General features: G+C 46.5%; 2 protein-coding genes across 5 annotated transcripts; one reads left to right on the top strand and one right to left on the bottom strand.

The window, feature by feature from the left end:
• Positions 1 to 1,414: 1,414 nt before the first annotated feature.
• CALCOCO2 (calcium binding and coiled-coil domain 2) lies at positions 1,415 to 14,373 on the bottom strand. 3 transcript variants are annotated; one of them, XM_064524629.1, is made up of 13 exons: positions 14,261 to 14,373; positions 11,235 to 11,423; positions 10,533 to 10,635; positions 9,991 to 10,124; positions 9,142 to 9,267; positions 8,513 to 8,640; positions 7,884 to 7,974; positions 6,920 to 7,042; positions 6,089 to 6,175; positions 4,954 to 5,049; positions 4,131 to 4,272; positions 3,508 to 3,545; positions 1,415 to 2,999 (listed from the first exon to the last, which is right to left on the bottom strand). In XM_064524629.1, exons 2-13 carry the CDS (start codon positions 11,412 to 11,414, stop codon positions 2,823 to 2,825), a joined length of 1,425 nt encoding a protein of 474 aa, XP_064380699.1. In that variant the 5' UTR covers positions 11,415 to 11,423; positions 14,261 to 14,373; the 3' UTR covers positions 1,415 to 2,822. The 3 variants fall into 3 exon arrangements, with proteins under 3 accessions (XP_064380699.1, XP_025962766.2, XP_025962767.2); XM_026106981.2 differs by lacking the exon at positions 14,261 to 14,373 and adding an exon at positions 12,324 to 12,562; XM_026106982.2 differs by lacking the exons at positions 6,089 to 6,175; positions 14,261 to 14,373 and adding an exon at positions 12,324 to 12,614.
• Positions 14,374 to 14,939: 566 nt separating this feature from the next.
• On the top strand, positions 14,940 to 17,360 carry ATP5MC1 (ATP synthase membrane subunit c locus 1). Of its 2 annotated transcripts, none has more exons than XM_064524627.1 (5): positions 14,940 to 15,070; positions 15,458 to 15,506; positions 16,072 to 16,149; positions 16,393 to 16,568; positions 17,136 to 17,360. In XM_064524627.1, the coding sequence occupies exons 2-5, from the start codon at positions 15,468 to 15,470 to the stop codon at positions 17,248 to 17,250; spliced, it is 408 nt and encodes a 135-aa protein (XP_064380697.1). In that variant the 5' UTR covers positions 14,940 to 15,070; positions 15,458 to 15,467; the 3' UTR covers positions 17,251 to 17,360. The 2 variants fall into 2 exon arrangements, with proteins under 2 accessions (XP_064380697.1, XP_064380698.1); XM_064524628.1 differs by having other exon boundaries at positions 15,004 to 15,124.
• Positions 17,361 to 17,608: the final 248 nt, after the last annotated feature.

Raw genomic sequence — 17,608 nt, 5'->3', positions numbered from 1 at the left:
AACTGTGCCAAACCCCTACCGTCCCTTTGAATTTTTCTTTCTTGTTTCTTACCCAATACATACCACTGGGATATTGGATTTTATCCAAAGTATAGCTATATCTAATTATCAGCCATTTGAGCTACTTCTGCATTAAACCATAAAATTGAGATAGGATTGAAACCTCTCATGATTCCAAGGGCTAAATGCAGCAGTAACATAAATAATGCTGTAAATTACAGGCAAAATGAAAACTTGGTCAGAAAATATATGATGTAATTTGTGCTTAGGGATAAATTGGTCCCTGGCTGCCCAGGATGGGGAAGATATGACCTGCATCAGGCCAAAGTATATGGCTGGGAGCCTGAATCTGTGTCATTATTACAGAACACAAATGATATACCTTAAAATACCTTAAAAAGTCAGCATCATCATGAGATTTATTGCGGTCTAACCCCCCCTGCCGGTCACCCGCTAGCTGCCTCTGTCACAGGGCCCGCGCCTCAAAATAGGCCTCCAAGATTTGTAGAAATGGTAGGAGCAGGCAAGCGGAAAATGATAGGTACCAGTGTAAAAGGGATGGCGAGGCAATTCAGGGGCAGGCACCGGGCACTCATAGCTCAAGGACATAGATGGGATCGTGACATAACTCTAACCCCAAGCGACCGGGTTTGGGTTTATGATACGAGCTGTTGAAGCTAGTACTAGTAACAGAGCAGAAAGGAAACAGGTCTAATAATTGTGATAGTGGGTGAACTACCAGAGTTTTGATGAAGATTGCTTCAGTGTCTGCTTCTGTAAAAAAGATGTAAATTTTTCCTGAGGAAATGAATATTAAATTTAAAAAAGCTTCATTTTGATGGAATCTTCCATTGTGAAAATTGCAATAAAAACATTTCAGGAATGGTAATCAATAATGTCAAAACATTTCGATTGCACAATGCCAAATATTTAAAAAAATGTTTTAGTGTCCAGGGTATTTTTTCAGCCTTTTCTGGCTGATCTGAGGGGAAAAAAAAAAGTGTTGAAATACAGAATGTTCCTATGACAGAACAGAAATTCAATTGTTTTAATCAGCTGTAGGTTTTTGGATCAGCACTGCTTGGAACTGATATGAACAAATATGGCCCATACAGCTCATTTTACTTTCTTGGTTTGTTCTTATTACCCCATACTATCCTTTGACCTTCTTGATATATTTTCATGCTGTGAAGAGCCAGTGAGGATCAGCCACCTAAATATGTGTTTTCTGTTAAACAGGAGTAGTCTCACTAACTCTCGGGATACCATGTTGCATGCTAAACACTCAGAGATGTGCTGGAGTACTTTATTGGACGGAAGCTTCAGAAAGTAATTGAAGGCTTGCAAACAGCTCCATTATGACCCCATCAGCTCCTCCAATTTATTTCTTTAAGAATGAATAGACATAGACATCTTCTTGAAGGATTTTCTCAGTATAGCTTTATTTTTTATTTGCTCCTATTTTCTGTTACAGATTTTTTAAAATAATGCTTACCAGTATAGTACAGAAATACTCTATTTAAACCTAGATTGATAAAAAAGTTTATGTGCATAAAATCAAAACAGTAAACATTTTGAAGTCTCTGTTATTCTTAACACTAAAACTCTATAGAAACTTACTAGGGTTTCCTATTGCTTCAGCTATTCAGCAGTAAACACAGTTTAATACAGGTAGAAAATAAAACTTTACCCTTTCATGTTTGTCATAAATTGAAAGCCCCAAAGCAGAAATAAAAATAGCAACCGAATGATCTGTGAACAAAGCATTGTAATCCCAAGGCACTTAATAGTTTTGAATCAAAATGTTTTGGTTTGAGAAAAAGCTCTTCTTGTTAAATCAAGAAGGCTTAGAAACATAAAAGGGAAATAACCCAGATTCATCACATCCTTTAAAGGTGGATGCCTAATTTCTGATCGAGAGGCCATACATGCTCTGCTCTGTCAGGAGAATTCAGCTCCTGCTTTCCTACGGGCTCCACGCCATACCGACCTTCCTAGTTGCAGACATTTCACTGAGTTTCCTCATTATGAGATGGATGCATGACAAGTGTTAGACTGACTGCACAAGCACAGATTTACTGTATCACTATTCACTGTAAATCTGGTCATATGGAGAAAAGGGACAACAATTTATGTGCCCTGCTCTACAACAAGCTATGCTGGAAGGATGGGTCCTAGACCTTTAGATCTGCAAATAGATACTGAGTCTCATTATAAATATACAGCTTTCTCTTGCTTTAGGACTGAGGGTGAAAGAAGAGAGGAAAATACATTTTTATTTAGTTATTCAGTTATTTATTAGTAATTAATTCTGCATTCCAGAAGGTGAGCAGACTGAAAGTCTGATCCTAAAGGATTATACAATGTTTCTGGTCTTTGGTTAGGAATCACAGTGCTATATTAAAGAATAAAACCATTATAATAGAGATGTATCTGCCAAGGTCAGAAAATTGCTGCACCACATCTCTTTACTTGGCCCAACCTGGATGAACAGTTACATGGACTGTTCTAAAGTACTGATACCACATTCAGTTAAATTAATAATTACAGGAATTGTGACCAATTAACAAGTACATATACTTGATCCAAGACAGACTTAAGTTGATGACGCTGATTCAATTTCAGGATATGGATGTCTGACCCAATTTAAGCGTCAGGTCACGTGCTGCATGGAACAGAAAGCTCAGAATTACAGTACTAGTGGCATATTCAGTCTTGTCTGGGTGATTCTATTAGCATGAATCAAGCCTATAGAATGATTCTGGTCTATGCTATACTATGGCCTCTGCCACCTATTCTACACAGCAGATGAGAATTCAGAATTATTCCAGGCCATGACAATAAATATGATCATCAAACACCTGCTTATTGGACTTTTCAAAGGTCTCATGGCAGAGAGGGCAGTCCAGAAGGTGGCTCTGCACATGTTCCTCATACTGACTTGTATCAATATCTTCAGGAAATACCTCGTCGCACATGGGGCATTTCCTTATAGAAGCCTGAAATGCAAAGCAAATGCAAATAAGGACAGTTAAAACATTGTATTAGCGTTTAAAAGAGGAAGAAAAAGACAAGTTTAATTGTCAGAAATCATCAGTTCTGTTCAAGTCTTTCTGATTTCTAATACTCTCAAGTTTCAAATGTCTCCAGGCTTCTCTGACTATCACTTTCAAGGCAAGAGCTTCTAAGAGGTACTCTAACTTTCCATCCTACATAGCACATGTTCATATCTCCAATATGAAAAAGGTATCTAGCAGCTGCCTGCTGCGCAGTCTGACATTAGATGCTGCCAAAAGTTGGTACTTGACGATTAAGGTCAACGGTTTCCTTTCTCTTCCTTAATAGCAACAACTATTATTAATTCTACAGGTTAGGCACACATGGCTCCACTTTGTTGTCCGCTCTCTTACCAGGACTAGAATAGCATGCAGACAACTGGCTACAGAGCTGAACTTGGAGCTTCTCCTTTCAAACCACTAATTCCTGTCCATAAAGTACATTACTTACTACGTCTGCAGCTCTTGCCTCCAGGTTTGCTCCTGAAGCTGGAAAAAAAGAGAAGTTAATTTAACCACAACAAAATGATTAACAATGTAATGTGCTGATAACTAGTAATTCTTGAAACATGAGGATGTGGCTCTTGATCTAGACCTCTATATTTAGGACTGTGGAAACTGGACATAAGCCACAGAACTAGCTGTCTCACAGCTGAATAAACTAGCTAATAGTTGTCTCTCTTGGCAGAAAATGAGCAGACAGCTGATCCCTTAAGTCAACTTTTAACACCTGGCAGTATTTTGCAGCTGTCAAGTCATCTGCACATATGCAAAGCTGCACTAAGGTGCTGCTAAGAATTTCTTTTCTACAAGCAGTCAATTTGAGAGGGAAGATAATTTGCTAAGATTCTTACTGCCATGTACTTGTGGTTCCTCTGACAATGACAAGAGAGGACAAAATTCCTCCTCTTAGAAGTTATGCAAAAAGACAGAAGTATTTTCCTACACAGACTCACTCTATTCCTGTAGCCAGAAGAAGGTCAAAACAGTACAGAAAAAAACCACATCCTCAGTATGTGCAGACTTGATTTTAGATGGACTTGCACTTTCAGACAGAATGCCAAGTAACCTTACCATAGTAAGGATTTCCAAACACAAGGCTTCCCATTGCAGAAGGTCGAATTTGGTGTTGAGATGGTGAAACAACAGAGAAGGAAGAAAGGTCTGCAGTCTGTGAGAGACGTCTCAAGAGGGCATTATGCTCATCCTTTAGTTTCTGCAAAGGGACAGAAGGGCAGAATGAATTTCCAGAAGCTCTGGGGGCTATTTCAGACAGAAGTCATAATTTGCACTAACATAGCTCCTCTTATACCAGAATCGAAATTGCTCTGTAGCTCCTTTTAGGTGGATCAGTATTTGTCCTGTCTGATGGAATAGGAAGGTGAGGAAAGGAAGTGAAAGGATCTATTCTGTGGCCTATTGGGAAGGGAGACAAGATGAGCACAATAGAGTAATATGTTTTAAAAGATGAAAGACAATCCTGAAGTCATGTAGAAAATAGCAGAGTAAGGAACAAAATCGAGAGTCACTGTTTAGATGGAAAGAAAAGACTATGTTCATTTAAGCAGATAAGTCCATTCACTTCAGAGGTGTCAGAGTTAACATGAGGAGTTTTTGAAAAATCCCTTGCTAATATGGGCTGGAAAAAGGTGCAAGTTTTTGGACCCTTCCTTTTAGGCTGTACAGAGGTGGCAGCAACAATACACTGTGAGTCTAAGCACAGTCGTTTGTATGTGCACACAGACAGCGTGGCAGCCTGGTTTTAGGTGATGGTCCGTGTGCAGGCACAATTAGCGATCCATCTGGTAGTAGGGTTAATGGAACTGAATAGTAGACTGAGAGATTTATATCACATTCAATTCAGGAGAAGGACAAGGGAGCTAGGCCAAATTCTCACCTGGTTTTCCTTATCAGTTTCATTCTTCTTTTCCTGCAAAATCTGAAACAAATGTTTTGTCTCCTCAAGTTCTTTCATTAAGTCACGGTTTTGATCCTGTGAAGGAACAATGTTACTTGGTGAATGGTGGGAAATCAGCAAACAAAAAAATATGAGAGCTTCGAGCACTGTTCACATATATTGGCTGCCTCGCTGCATTTATTACCAACAAATAAACCTTCACTTTCAGTATGAGTCTTATCATTTCATAATATGTAACTTGCGATATCTCCATATCACCATTCATTTAAGTCTTGTACTTTCATTACAACATGAGAGATGATATGTGACCCCCAAAGGAGATGGAAGTTGGGTCAGACAAATGGAGATGTTGAAGAAAAGGAACAATTAAAGCTGAAAAATGCACCCTGACAGGTGAGAGCTCTCCCGTCTGCCAGGTTTCCTGGGACTATGAGACTTGCATTGACTGTGGATAGCTAGTTCATCCTTAGGAATTAATCTTGTAGCTGATTCTTGAATTAAATCAGTAAATTAGATAAGCTAGAGTACTTAAGGATTCTGCAGTCATTCTCAAACTATCACTCAGAATTCTGAACATTTGGCATCACAGCAGAGGTAATCACATAATCTATTTTAGGCATCTAATTTTCAATGCCAAAGTCAGAGTATTGCCTCCAATGGCTTCCTGAATAGCACATACAGAGAGAAGCATCTTTAGAAGGTGACTCAGGGCAACAGACTAAAGATGAGGTGAATGGCCTCCACCACTGCAAATGATGGTTCCTTCAGCAGAAAGAAATGCTACTGTGTTTTACCCTCTTTCATGCTCTTATATCTTTCACATTCCTTCAAGAAGTGATTTTCAACGCTGGGGTTGTGGCTTACTTCTGGAAGGTCTGCAGAAGTTATTTAAGAAAAGCAAAATCCATGAGCTTAAGTTTCTTATATAGTCATCTGCAACATCACTGGGAAATTGTGAAGGTTCTGCAAATTGTAAAAGGTTGGCCAACAGTGCTTTAAACAAATGTCAACTCTCCTGCACTGGTAATGGCATCTCACATACAACAGAGCAGAGCTTTGTGCTCAGTGCCTTTGGGCCCATCTCCCCAGCTGCACCCACAGAAATGCTGGGCACCTGCTCATTCTGCAGAAAATGTGACAGGCTGGCCTCCATCCCCTTCAGGTTCTCCAGGGCATGTTCAAGCTCCTCCTTGTGCTTCCTCTGCACAGAAATCCCAGATTTGCACAGGCAGAGATGCAAAGGGAATATCAAAGAAAAGAGGTATCAGAGATGTGGGGCAGAACACCAAACTGTAGAACAGAAACTTCAAACTGTTTACAGCTTGTGTTGGTCTGACCATACCTGCTCTGGCCATACCTGCTCATTTAATTGATTATTAAATGCCACATCTGAGATGTTAAAGATGAGAAAGGGACAAAAACATACACAAAGAGGACCAACAGGGTTGCTACCTCACACACACGAGTTACAAGTCAGCTTCCCGGTGGAGGTAAAATCAATGGCATATGGACTGGGGCAGATTTAGGATAACTTGTTTTATTTACACCTAAGTCCCAGTTTTGGAACAGTTTTGGTAGATGCACTAATTTGCAATCAGCTAAATATCTGAGCTACTTCATCCCTTGAATTGATTCTAGAGAGACGAAGGCAGAGACTTAATTTTCTTGCTTCAGAGAGTCAGAATTACAAAATCTAGTTATACAGGTGTTTCTTCCAAAACTAAAACATATTTGTGTACTACAAGAACCTGCCAGGCTGTGTGTCCACACAGCCATCCACCTGGACACCCATGCCACCATGGAGAGTCCTCTTTCTCTGTGTCATGGAATCTCCCAGACCTTCCATAAGGTTGAGCAATATCCGTACCTGCTCAGCACCAAGGACCCCTCTAAGTGTCGCTGCCCCGGCTCCCCCAAGCACCAAGACACTCAGGGAACGCTTTACCTGTTCAGCTACAGTGACGCGCAACTGGCGATTCTCTTCCTTCAAACTTTCAAGCTGCTCAGTCTTGTCATGGTCCAGACGAGCCAGGTTTTCCACTTCTTTCTCATAATTCAACACCTGAGACTAAGGAGAAAGAAGAATGGACAGAAGGGTTTTTTTTTTTAAAAAAAAAAGAAAAAAAAGATGACCAAGACGCACAGGCCCTTTTTGCAGGCACAAAGCACAGCATAGCAAAACCCCACAAGCCATGGCTGCTCAAAATCTTTTTTGCTAACTTTTTTCCATCAAAAACTCTGTAGAAACTGGGAATAGTTACAAGAGGATATACTGAAGTTGATGTATTCATCAGAACACAATATTCATTCATATATTCTTTGAGGAGCTTTCCAAATTTCAAAATGACACTTCTAGTCTGGGAAGTCAGAGAAAGAAGAGGAAAATAAAGACTCTGGCCAGATAGATACTATACTGCTCTGGGTCTCCCATGTCCCAGGCCTGGCAACCAAGCTATTTTCAGTCTACCTTCTCCCTTTAGATATCTCCCAGCAAGAAGTCTTGTTTTCACCCAAGTACTTAACATAATTTTAGAATGTTTTTCAAAGCAGAACTGTTTTCTGACCCATCTTTTTAGGTACCTGTTCCTCAGCTAGCAGGAGGTGAACAACAGTCTTATTTTGGTGAGCTTAACCTGTATGCGAAAGGGATGTATTTAGGGAATAAACAAAAGAATCCTTACAATCTCTCTTGACACATCCTACTCTACCCTTCCCTCCAAGATATCACTTTCTTGAGGTTTCCTGGCTTCATATAACAGGTTCCCATTTTCCTAAAGACCCCGCGTAATCAGGAAAGGAATTCAGACACTACATATTTGCTTGAGATTGTTCAGTTCTCTGTCAGAGACAAACTGAGACCCTCAGATACAATTCACAAAAGCAGAGGCAGGCAACTGTATGTTTTCTACCTGTAGCTGATCCATGCGATCCAGGACTGTTTTCAGTCTGGTTTCCAGGCGTTCCTTTTCAGAGGTCACATTCTGAATTTGCTCTTTGAGTCTACTCAGAACAAATCAAAATACAGTGTATTTTCAACAACCCATGTTCCTAATATCACCCTTTGGTAGGCAAAACTAGCAGTCTACATTACCAGACCTAATAAAAAGCTCAGGTTGTCCCCACCCAGACTGAAATGAAGTAACCCTCGTTTGCATGAATGCTGGGTAGTTTCCAGAGTCTCGTTTGCTTGTGCAAAGTTAACTGAGGCCTTGTGAATCCTGGAAGAGTTCCACAGCTTGGGGTCGCCTACCCAAGCTTACAGAGAAACCCAAGCGCCTGCAACTCTTGGATTCATTCCAAGAGTCAGTTTTGTTCAGCTGTCACCACACTGAGGTTTTTCTGAGATTTTGTTCATCTGAATGTAAATCCAAGCCCTAGAGAGTTGCTTACACTCTTGCTTGGGAGCTTAGCGCTAGGCACCCCTGCAGACACACAGCCCCTGGCTTTCATGACCTCTAAACAGACAAGAAAATTTAATACACAGCAGCAAACTGCTTACATGAACTCCTGTTTTGAGACATGCTGTAAATACACTTACTGGTGCAGTTCTGCCTCTCTGCAGTTATCCAGCTCCTTGAGATGTTTGTTTTCTTTTTTCAGGGAATTCAGCTCCAGCTCCAGTTTCTCCTTGTTGCTCTTTAGAGACTCAAAACCATTCTGCAGCTCCTGAAAATGAAAAATCAGATCAATGGGAGGTAAGCGGAACCCAAGCAACAGTCCTGCTCTGGAACTGCAAAACCCCTCTAACGCAACACTTCCAGGCAGCCCATCTGAAGGAGGAAAATCTCTCCTTTGCATCTTGATCACTCCTTCAGACCCCATTTCACTTATATTAAGCCCTAAGCAAAAGCGAAGGAGGAGAAAACAATGATGGAAGAACATCAGAAGCAGGTCTGGCCTTGTGATTTTGGGACAGGTCTACAAAACATTTTGGGATACTTTCCTTCCCATGTGACTCCTGTGTCTGCTGATGCCTCTTGTGCATCATTATCATTTTTATCTCTGGAGAAGTATTGTAGGATTTTGTAAAGGATTAGACAGATAATCTGGGCAGAAATCCCTTTAATTTTCTCCTGGAAGCATACAATGGAGCAAGGCCTGACTCAGTCTCTTTTTGTCTTTCAGACTTAAAGCCTCTGACTTAATATATTAACTTCTTTGTTGTACCTGTGTCTTCTTGAGTTGCTCCTGCAGATCCATATTCTTTTTCTGGAGACTTGTACAGCTTTCTTTCAGCTCCTCATTTTCTTTAAGCAAATTTTTGTTTTGTAGTTCAATCTCTTCTACTTCTCCCTGGCAAGCAACAGAGTAGTTCAGTCATAACGGAAGCGTTGAAAAGCTATGTTCCAAGTAGCCCAGCATGAAGAGCAAAGAAAGATGAGCTTTGCAAAAGAGAACACTTTGTACCTCCCCATGCTTTACCACCATCAGGGACCAGACTGTTTCTTCACTCTACCTCCTGTCTGTCCAAAGCTGACCAGGAACCCAATCCTTGAATCCTGAGCACATGCCACACCTGATCTTTTCAGGTGCGCAGGGCCACAGAAGGTGGTGGAGGCAGAGGGTTGCGTATTTTTGCAGTTTGTGAGATTAGGCCCATGGCACAAGTGTCTGCATAGCCATTAACAAAGGATAAGGCTACACACAAGAATGCAAAATAAGAGTATTTATCTTCACATGACCTCAACTGTTGCCCATGTGCATGCTCTTACTCCCATCTAATGGAAGGCTGCTTCCATGAAAATTATATTTTCATTTTAAAATATTCAAAATGCCCTGAAACGCTACATATTAAGGCACTCCCCATGGCAAAGTGCTCACAGTCTAAGTACACTAGTCTGACAAACACCAGGTAGAGAAACAGAAGGTGCTGAATTTGTGCAACAGATCAGTAGCAAAGTCAAGAACCCAGGTCTGCTGCATTCCAGCTCCACACACTATTTACTCCATGGTAGCAATGAGCATGTGCTAGTGAAAGACAAAGCAGGAGAGAACAGAGGAAGAGAGGAGACATACCTGTGTGGTAACCACCAGGATATCATCCTCAGTCTCTGCTCTGAACTGGAAAGGTACGCTGGCTCCACGGACCACTCCATCCTGGTCAACGTAGCAGAACTGGTAGTATTCATCATCCTTTGGTAGGTAGTAAGCTTCAAACAAACACAACAACCCCATTAAATGGGTCTTCTAATTATTCAGGCTTCTCAGCTATATAACACAGAAAGTCTGAATCTAAGAAAACTGAGACATCCTAGTTCAATATTGTTCCTGCACCATGAGTAATTCTTTGCACCAGTGATAAGAACACAAACAATATCACTCAATCAAGAGAGAAGAACTTAACAGATTGGAAATTTTGTGGCGATAATTATGGAACTGATTTATCACTCCAGTTCTTTGAAATAAGTTTACCTAAGCACAGTACTGCAGATGTTCTGTAATTCTACATGCAATGCTCATTAATGGTATGCAGAGGGATCCGGGAACGGACTCTGTGCGTGCGTGGCTGCTGTTCATGTGCACACGTGTTCCCCAGACAGCCCAGTTTCCCCACTGACCTTTGAACTGGATCTGTTGCTGCACAGCAGTATCACCGCTGACACCACTGGGCAGAGGAGCCCACATGAACGTGTAATACTCCCGGGTTGTTTTCCATCCCACCTACAACAGCAAACTTGTTACACAGGATCACAAAGTTCACATTTATCCTATGGCAGTTTCTAGAGGATAGGTGATAACTTGGAGTATATTTCCACATAGTGGCGGGACTTTTGCATCACTCTCTTAACTTATAGTTGTGGCGTACGCATAAAAGGACAGTCAAAGCTATTTGCCAGTTTATTCCATGAGTGTATGTGGGTAAGGGGAGCACTGAAGTAGGAAATACATTGGAAAGGATGGTGCCAGAATGGTCTACAGTGTAGTTATTCTCCACTGGTTCTGGGAATCAGAGTCTGCTTGATCAGCCTTGAAGCTGTTCTAATTGCAAAGTGAAGCTGGGATAACCTTTCATGCAGCAAGAAAATGAGGAACTCTGCTTTCCCCAAGGTAACAACAGCTCTGGTACTTTGTCCCTAGATGCAACAGAGATGTTCCATTACACAAGCTTATTATTGAAAAAAAACCCTCACCCTGTTCTACCAAAGCCCTAAATCCATTCTTAGGGATCAAGTGTGAAGTAAGTAGATGCCAAGCTACTTGTTTCTGCTGGCTGCTACCTTCTCGCACTTGGTACGTTTGGTTCCACAGAATTCACTTACCTGGAAAATGCCCACCCAGTCCTTCCCGCGAGGAACAATGTTGTTTGTGAGCGTGTAATAACAGGTTACGTCTCCTCCGGGAATATAGAACTTCTCCACGTTATTAAAGGTGACCTGGGAGAAGTGGCAGTTGTCTAAGAGGACGGCAGAAGTGGGAGGTTCGTCTGAGGTCTCATCCATCGTGGAGTTCTGCAAGAGGAAAGAACAAGGCGATTAGATAATGTTCAGAGGCTGCCAACGAAGTTGTATCAGTGACGCGTATGAGGATGGAAAGCTTGTGAATGACGCAGCTGTAACATCTGAAAGCCCCTGCACGTGCACACGAGGTTTCTCAGCAAGGCTCGTGAACTCGCCGGAGGCCCCGCTGCTGCGGCCAGGCAGCTCACGACGTCCGTGGCAGCTCGCGGTCTGCAGGGTAGACATCCTCTATCAGCCCCAGCTGTCAAGCTTCACGTGTTACGTGCGAGACTCATCCATTTGACCGCTGCTTTCCAGCCGCAGCACCTGGAGGTCTTGCACTGCCGGTGTGGCACTGTGGCCCCTCTCCTGCGCGGGACAGCACGGGCCAGACACTGCCGAGTGTCCTGCAGCTCTGCTCCGTGGGACAGAGGCAGCGGAGCCTGGGAGCAGCTGGGGCACGCGGGCCTCCCGGTGGGATCCCTGGTGGGGTGCTGTCCCCCCGGGCAGCCTTGTGCTGCGGTTGTAACCTGCTTTGACCCTCCAGGCACATCCCCACTAGGTAGCTACCGCAGCAGGGCATCACCTGTTCCAAAATCTGAAAACTAAGATTGCTCGAGAGGAGCAGAGGTTTTACTGCATCAGTTAAATGCTCCCGCAGAGAGTAACGCAAGAGCAAAGTAACAGCTTGAGATCGACCACAGTGGGATCTCCGAGAATCCTGCAGTCCCACCCAAACGCACTGCACCTTCACTGGCGGACCGTCCCGAGACACACCAGACACGCTCACGCTGACAATACGCAAACTCAACAGCCTCCCAGTTTTCTGCATTCAAATCCAATGCACTGGCTTGACCTCCAAACACAGCACCTTTCAGCTTCAGCTTTCTGGCTCCAAGGGAAGAGAGGTACCTTGCTAAGCTCCGCTCCCATGGAAGAGCGCAGGGAAGATCCTCGTTAGGCAGGTCGTCGTGGTTCTGTTTCTGTCAAACCTGTGTCGGGAGGCTATTATAGCCTGGCTACTCGTGACTGCTACGGTGAAACTGCAAGGCGATTCTCAGTATCGAAATGAATACGTTGCATGGCAGCAGGGTCACCGAATAGCATTAAAGGGTTTGCCTGAGTTATCTACACAGGAAACTTTTCAGTGTGTTGTGACACTGTGATCACATACATCTACTGCGGAGGCATCTATTAAGAAAACAGTATCCAAATTTCCAAGAGCCTAGGCAAGACTGGAAACAGAAAACTAAATTACGCTCTTTGGTAGTACGCCTCGCAGGCAGCCAGACTCCAGTGCTGGCAATCTGTCAAGAGGCAGATCACTGCTGAGAAAATCCCGGACGATTCAATTCCAGGAATCCAAAGCAGAACCTCAGCTGATCTCGCGCGAGTCTTGACCTCAGAAAGGAGGGAAAAGTTCACCTGAAACAGCCATCCCTTTGGGCTTTTAAGGTCATCTCGAATCCAGGAGTTTCACATGGAAATGAACTGCCTGGAAGCCTTTGTTTTGTTGTTGCTGAGGTCATGACCTGCAGTCTTTGCCAAAGAACAGCCTGAAAAGCAGGTAGAAACACAGATAGGTACTATGGGGCTGTGTTCAGAAAGGAAAAGTTATCCACATAGCTGGAAAGAACAGCGATAACAGAGCACTGAAACATGTTGCCTCGGGAGGTCGCAGAATCACTCTGGCTGGAAGCAGAGGGCAGGTCAGCCCTAGGCAGGCTGGACGTGTCCCAGCCCCCGGGAAACCCAGGCGCACAGCGTCAGTTTTAGCTCTATCACGAAAGCATAAGAAATCATGTCTGATTAATCCAAGCCTCAATCTTCATCTGGCTGATGTCAATCTTTCCTGCCCTGATGTGCCTTGTGATTTGCAGTATCCAAATGCACGGGGAGCTCCGTCAGCCACCGGACAGGAAAAAAAAAAGAAGGAATCCAAGGATAGCGCCTTAATCATGTTACTGCATAGCTTCAGAACAGGACATGAGCTCGAGCTGCCACAAGGCTTAAAAGTAACTTGAAAATGAAATGTCAATGCCTGGATGTAGCGAAGTAACGCATTCTGCTGCAAAAAAATGCTGGCTTTGGAGAAAATAATTGCGATCTTGAAGGAAAGCAAAGCCGGTGCCCACGCAGAGCGCTCCGATGGGTGTGCCTGTGCACTCCCGGGGGGAAATAATAATAATAAAAAAGAAAGGCAGGAAGCAGAGGGGGAGGACATGTTAATAACGTCCAAATTTTGCAACTTGTTACGGGGAGAGCGCTTCAGTCTTCAGCACGGGAAGGGGGGGAGGCTGCTGCTGCCCGGGGGCTGCTGACACCCCCCCGGGGACAGGGACGCGCGGCCCCAGCCCGGCGCTGAGGTAATGCGGTATTATTACCCCGCGCTCAGGGCGGGGGGAATAAATAACCTCTCAGCCCCCCCCCCCCCCCCCCCCGGCTGCCCGGCCTCCTTCGCAGAGTGCTGTTAGGACGGTGGGTTTCTTTCCCCTCCTTTGCCTTTTTTCCTTTCGTTTTCTTGTTTTTTTTTTTCCTTTCGCTTTCTTGCCTTTTTTTTTTCCTTTCGTTTTCTGTCCCGAAACTGTAGGAAACTGTCCCGGAGACGTAGAAAACCGCGGTTCTCCCCCCCACCCCAAAATGAGACCAGGGCGCGGCCGCAGCCCCCGGGCGGGGGGAGACGCACCGGGCCCCGCTCCGCGCCCCGCCCGGCGCCGGGGAAGCCCCCGCGCCGCCCCGGGCTCCGGCCGCAACCGAAAGCGGCGCCGCGCAGCGAGGCGGCCCCCGGCCCCGTCGGGCTCCGGTGGGGACGGGCCGCCCCCCCCCCGGTCCCTGCCCGGCTCACTCACCGAGAGGCGCCGCTGGAAACCGGCAGGGCTGCGAGCGGCAGGCGGAAGACCAGGAAAAGGCGGAGCCCCCCCGGCCCGGCCCCGCTCCCTCCCCACCCCCCCGCGCTGATGGGACTTGTAGTTCGCTGTGACTGTGCCCCCCCCCCCCGGTACCGCCGTTACCGGCGGCGGGGAGGCCCCCTCGGGCCGCTCCCTTCTAAAGGAGGGCGGCCCCCGGGGCGGGGGGGGTCACACACACAGCGGCCGCGGCGGCCCCCACCGCGGAGACCCCCCGCCCCAGGGGGCGGCACCGCCCGGTAACGGCTCCCCCCTCTCCGCAGCGCGGCCCAGCAGCGCCCGCCGCCCCCCCGGGCGGGCCCGGGAGCCCCGAGCGCCCCCCACCCCCTCACGCGGCGCCTCCCCCGGGCTTTGTTCGGGCGCTTTAATAAACCCAAGTAAAACGTAGACGTGTAAAATAATAACAACAATTATTATTAATAACAATGAGGGGCGCCCTCAAGCGGGCTCCAACCGGGCACAGCGGGCCGCGCCGCCCCACTCTATGGTCCGAGACGGAGCGAGGAGCGGCTCCGCACGCCCCACGGTCCTTTGGAGGACCTCCGGGCCGCCAGCCAACCAGCCCGCAGGGAGTTAAAACAAGCGCCCAATGGCAGCCCGCGCGGCCGTACCGCCCGCCCCTCGCCCGGCCCCGTGTCCCGGATCCTGCCGCTCGGCGGCAGCCAATGGCGAGCTCGGACGTCGCCCCAGGGTGCAGCGCGGCGCGCGCGGCGGCGGCCAATGGGCGTGGAGGACGCGGGGGGACACGGCAAGGTGAGCGGGGCGGGGGCCGCGTCCTGTCAGAGCCGCCGCCGCCGCCGCGCGCAGGTGGGGCCCGTGGCCGCGCCGGGCCCGGGGGAGGCTCTGCCGGGCCCGTCGCGGTGAGGGGCGGCCTGGCGGCGGCCCCGGGTTGGGGTGGGGGGGGCCGCTGCGCGGGCTCTTCGTCGCCGGTCCGGCCGAGCCGAGCACGGCGGAAACGGGCAGCTGCGAGCCCGCCCTGGCGGGGCCGGAGCGGAGCGCAGCGGCGGGGCCGGGGGCGGAACGGGGCAGAGAGCGAGGCCGCGGTGGCCCCCGGCCCGCCGCCTGCCCGTCTGAGGGCCCGGCGGCTGCAGCTCCGGTCTTCCCGCTTCCTTCTTTTCTCACTTCCTTTTTTCCCGGTAGATTAACCAAAATGCAGACCCCCGTGGCTCTCCTCGGCTCCCCAGCTCTGGTGAGTGACCTTCCGCGGAGGAAGGTGGTGGTGGTCGGGGGGGCTGGGGCCGGGAAGCCTGTTCGGTGTTTTGGTCAAAACGCTGCCCTGGGCACCCTTCACCGCGGTGGGATCGTGGGGGGTTGTTTTGCCGTGGCTTTAATGAAGAGGGGAAGCAAGGTCACCTCCGGTGACCTGAGGGCAACACCGACCATCTTAGTAGGCATGCTTTGTAGCATAAGCCCAAGGGCTCCTGCAAAGATAGGCTAACCGGTGTGTCACCTTCTCTTGAAGTGTGGAATTAGGAATGAAATGCATGGAATTATAATAATGATTAAATTCTGATGTAGCAGACATGACCCTCATAGTGCTGCAGTGTGCGATCTGCTGCAAAACTGCTTGGAGAGTTAGCCCAACTGGCTAAACTAGAAGTATCCTAAATTTGCATGTTTTTGTTTGCTAGTGTTGCTTCATTCTTGAGGTATTTTCAAAAATTTCTAAGACTTATTCATAAAATAACTGCTCTTTTCTGAGGGGTAGTGTGGAGTTATCTAACTGAGAGTTAATGGCCTGTGTTTTGCTGCAGTTCCGGTGCTGTTCCAGGGCTCTGGCCAGGCCAGTTTCGGTGTCTGTTTTCAGCAGGCCTGAGATTCAGACTGTACAGGTAAGACTCTGGTGTAGTAAATGTGGCCCAGTATTTCTGTGTTTAACATCTGTGATACTTCATGGTTTCTACTGAGATGGAAAAGTAAGCCTGTATATCAAGAGGGTGGCTGGTAAGGGGACATGTCAGTGAGAGTTTAGCAGGTTTGGCTGATCTTGCTCTGCCTTGGGTAGACAAGAGGTGGTGATAAAGTGTTTTATTAAAAGTGTGTCATTACCATGTCTTTTCTCCTGTATCCCACAGCCAGCCGGTGTTTCCCATCCACAGCTGAGCCGCCGGGAATTCCAGACCAGCGCTGTTTCCAGGGATATTGACACTGCTGCAAAGTTCATTGGTGCTGGTGCTGCCACGGTTGGAGTGGCTGGTTCAGGAGCAGGTATTGGGACAGTGTTTGGCAGCTTGATCATTGGCTATGCCAGGTAAGCAAGACGCCGAGGTGGCTGGAATTTATTCCCTCTTCCAACAGTCAGTTTGGTAGATTAGGAGATCCTTTTTTGGAGTATATTTTCAATTCTGCATTAGTGTATATATGCAACTATTGTGTTTAACTGAAGCAGTGCTCTCTGGAGTATAAAAGGATTTTTATAGTTTGTTATTCTATTAAAATATAAAAGAAAATGCCTGGATTGTTTTAAACTCCCTTTACTTATTTCTGAATGATGCAGCACCTCTGTGGAGCTCTGCCTGCCTCTAGAAGAAATGAAACAGTAGTGGTTAGCAGGAACTGTTGCTTGGTACTGCCAGGTCAGGTGAAACAAGCCTTCAGGGTTTGACAGTCATTAAAACCAGGGAAAAAAACATGGGTTCCCCATTCCAACTGGTGGCTGCCTGCCATAAATTAGTCTGTGCTCCAAAATGCATGACCTGTGTGGGATAATCCTGGTTTTCTGTGATACAGGCTGTGGGGTTTTTGTTTGGCTGGGTTTTTTCCTCACTGTGAATGCATTTCTCTCTCTTTTCTCCCCTGCCCCTTGTATTATATGCAGGAATCCATCCCTCAAGCAGCAGCTTTTCTCTTATGCCATCCTGGGCTTTGCCCTCTCTGAGGCCATGGGTCTCTTCTGTTTGATGGTGGCATTCCTTATCCTCTTTGCTATGTGACAGCTTCTGGCGCTGGCTGCAGCTTCCATCGCTCTGTCCTCTGTGGTTTCAGTCCGCTTCCATCAGAGTGTTCCAGACCGACAATTAAAGAAAAGATTTCTCTAAATGAACTGGTGGTTCTATTTATTTATTTATTTATTTTTCTTTATATTCTGGTCCAGTGGTGGGGAAATCCTTGGGGGAGCTGGTGTATTGATTGAAGAGAGGCATATCCTAGGTATACGGACACCCATAGGTAAAGCAGAAGGGGGAATATGAAATGGTGGTGGGAGGGGAGGACAACTAATGTAAAGTCAGATAGATGAGGGAGAGGATGTCCCTGAACAGCTCAGACTGCAGCTCTATGAATACAATAATC

The sequence above is a fragment of the Dromaius novaehollandiae genome, chromosome 22 (genome assembly GCF_036370855.1).
Source record: "Dromaius novaehollandiae isolate bDroNov1 chromosome 22, bDroNov1.hap1, whole genome shotgun sequence".
Taxonomy (NCBI): Eukaryota; Metazoa; Chordata; class Aves; order Casuariiformes; family Dromaiidae; genus Dromaius; species Dromaius novaehollandiae.
Note: the sequence above shows the minus strand (reverse complement) of the source record. Positions and strands in the feature narration are given on the sequence as shown.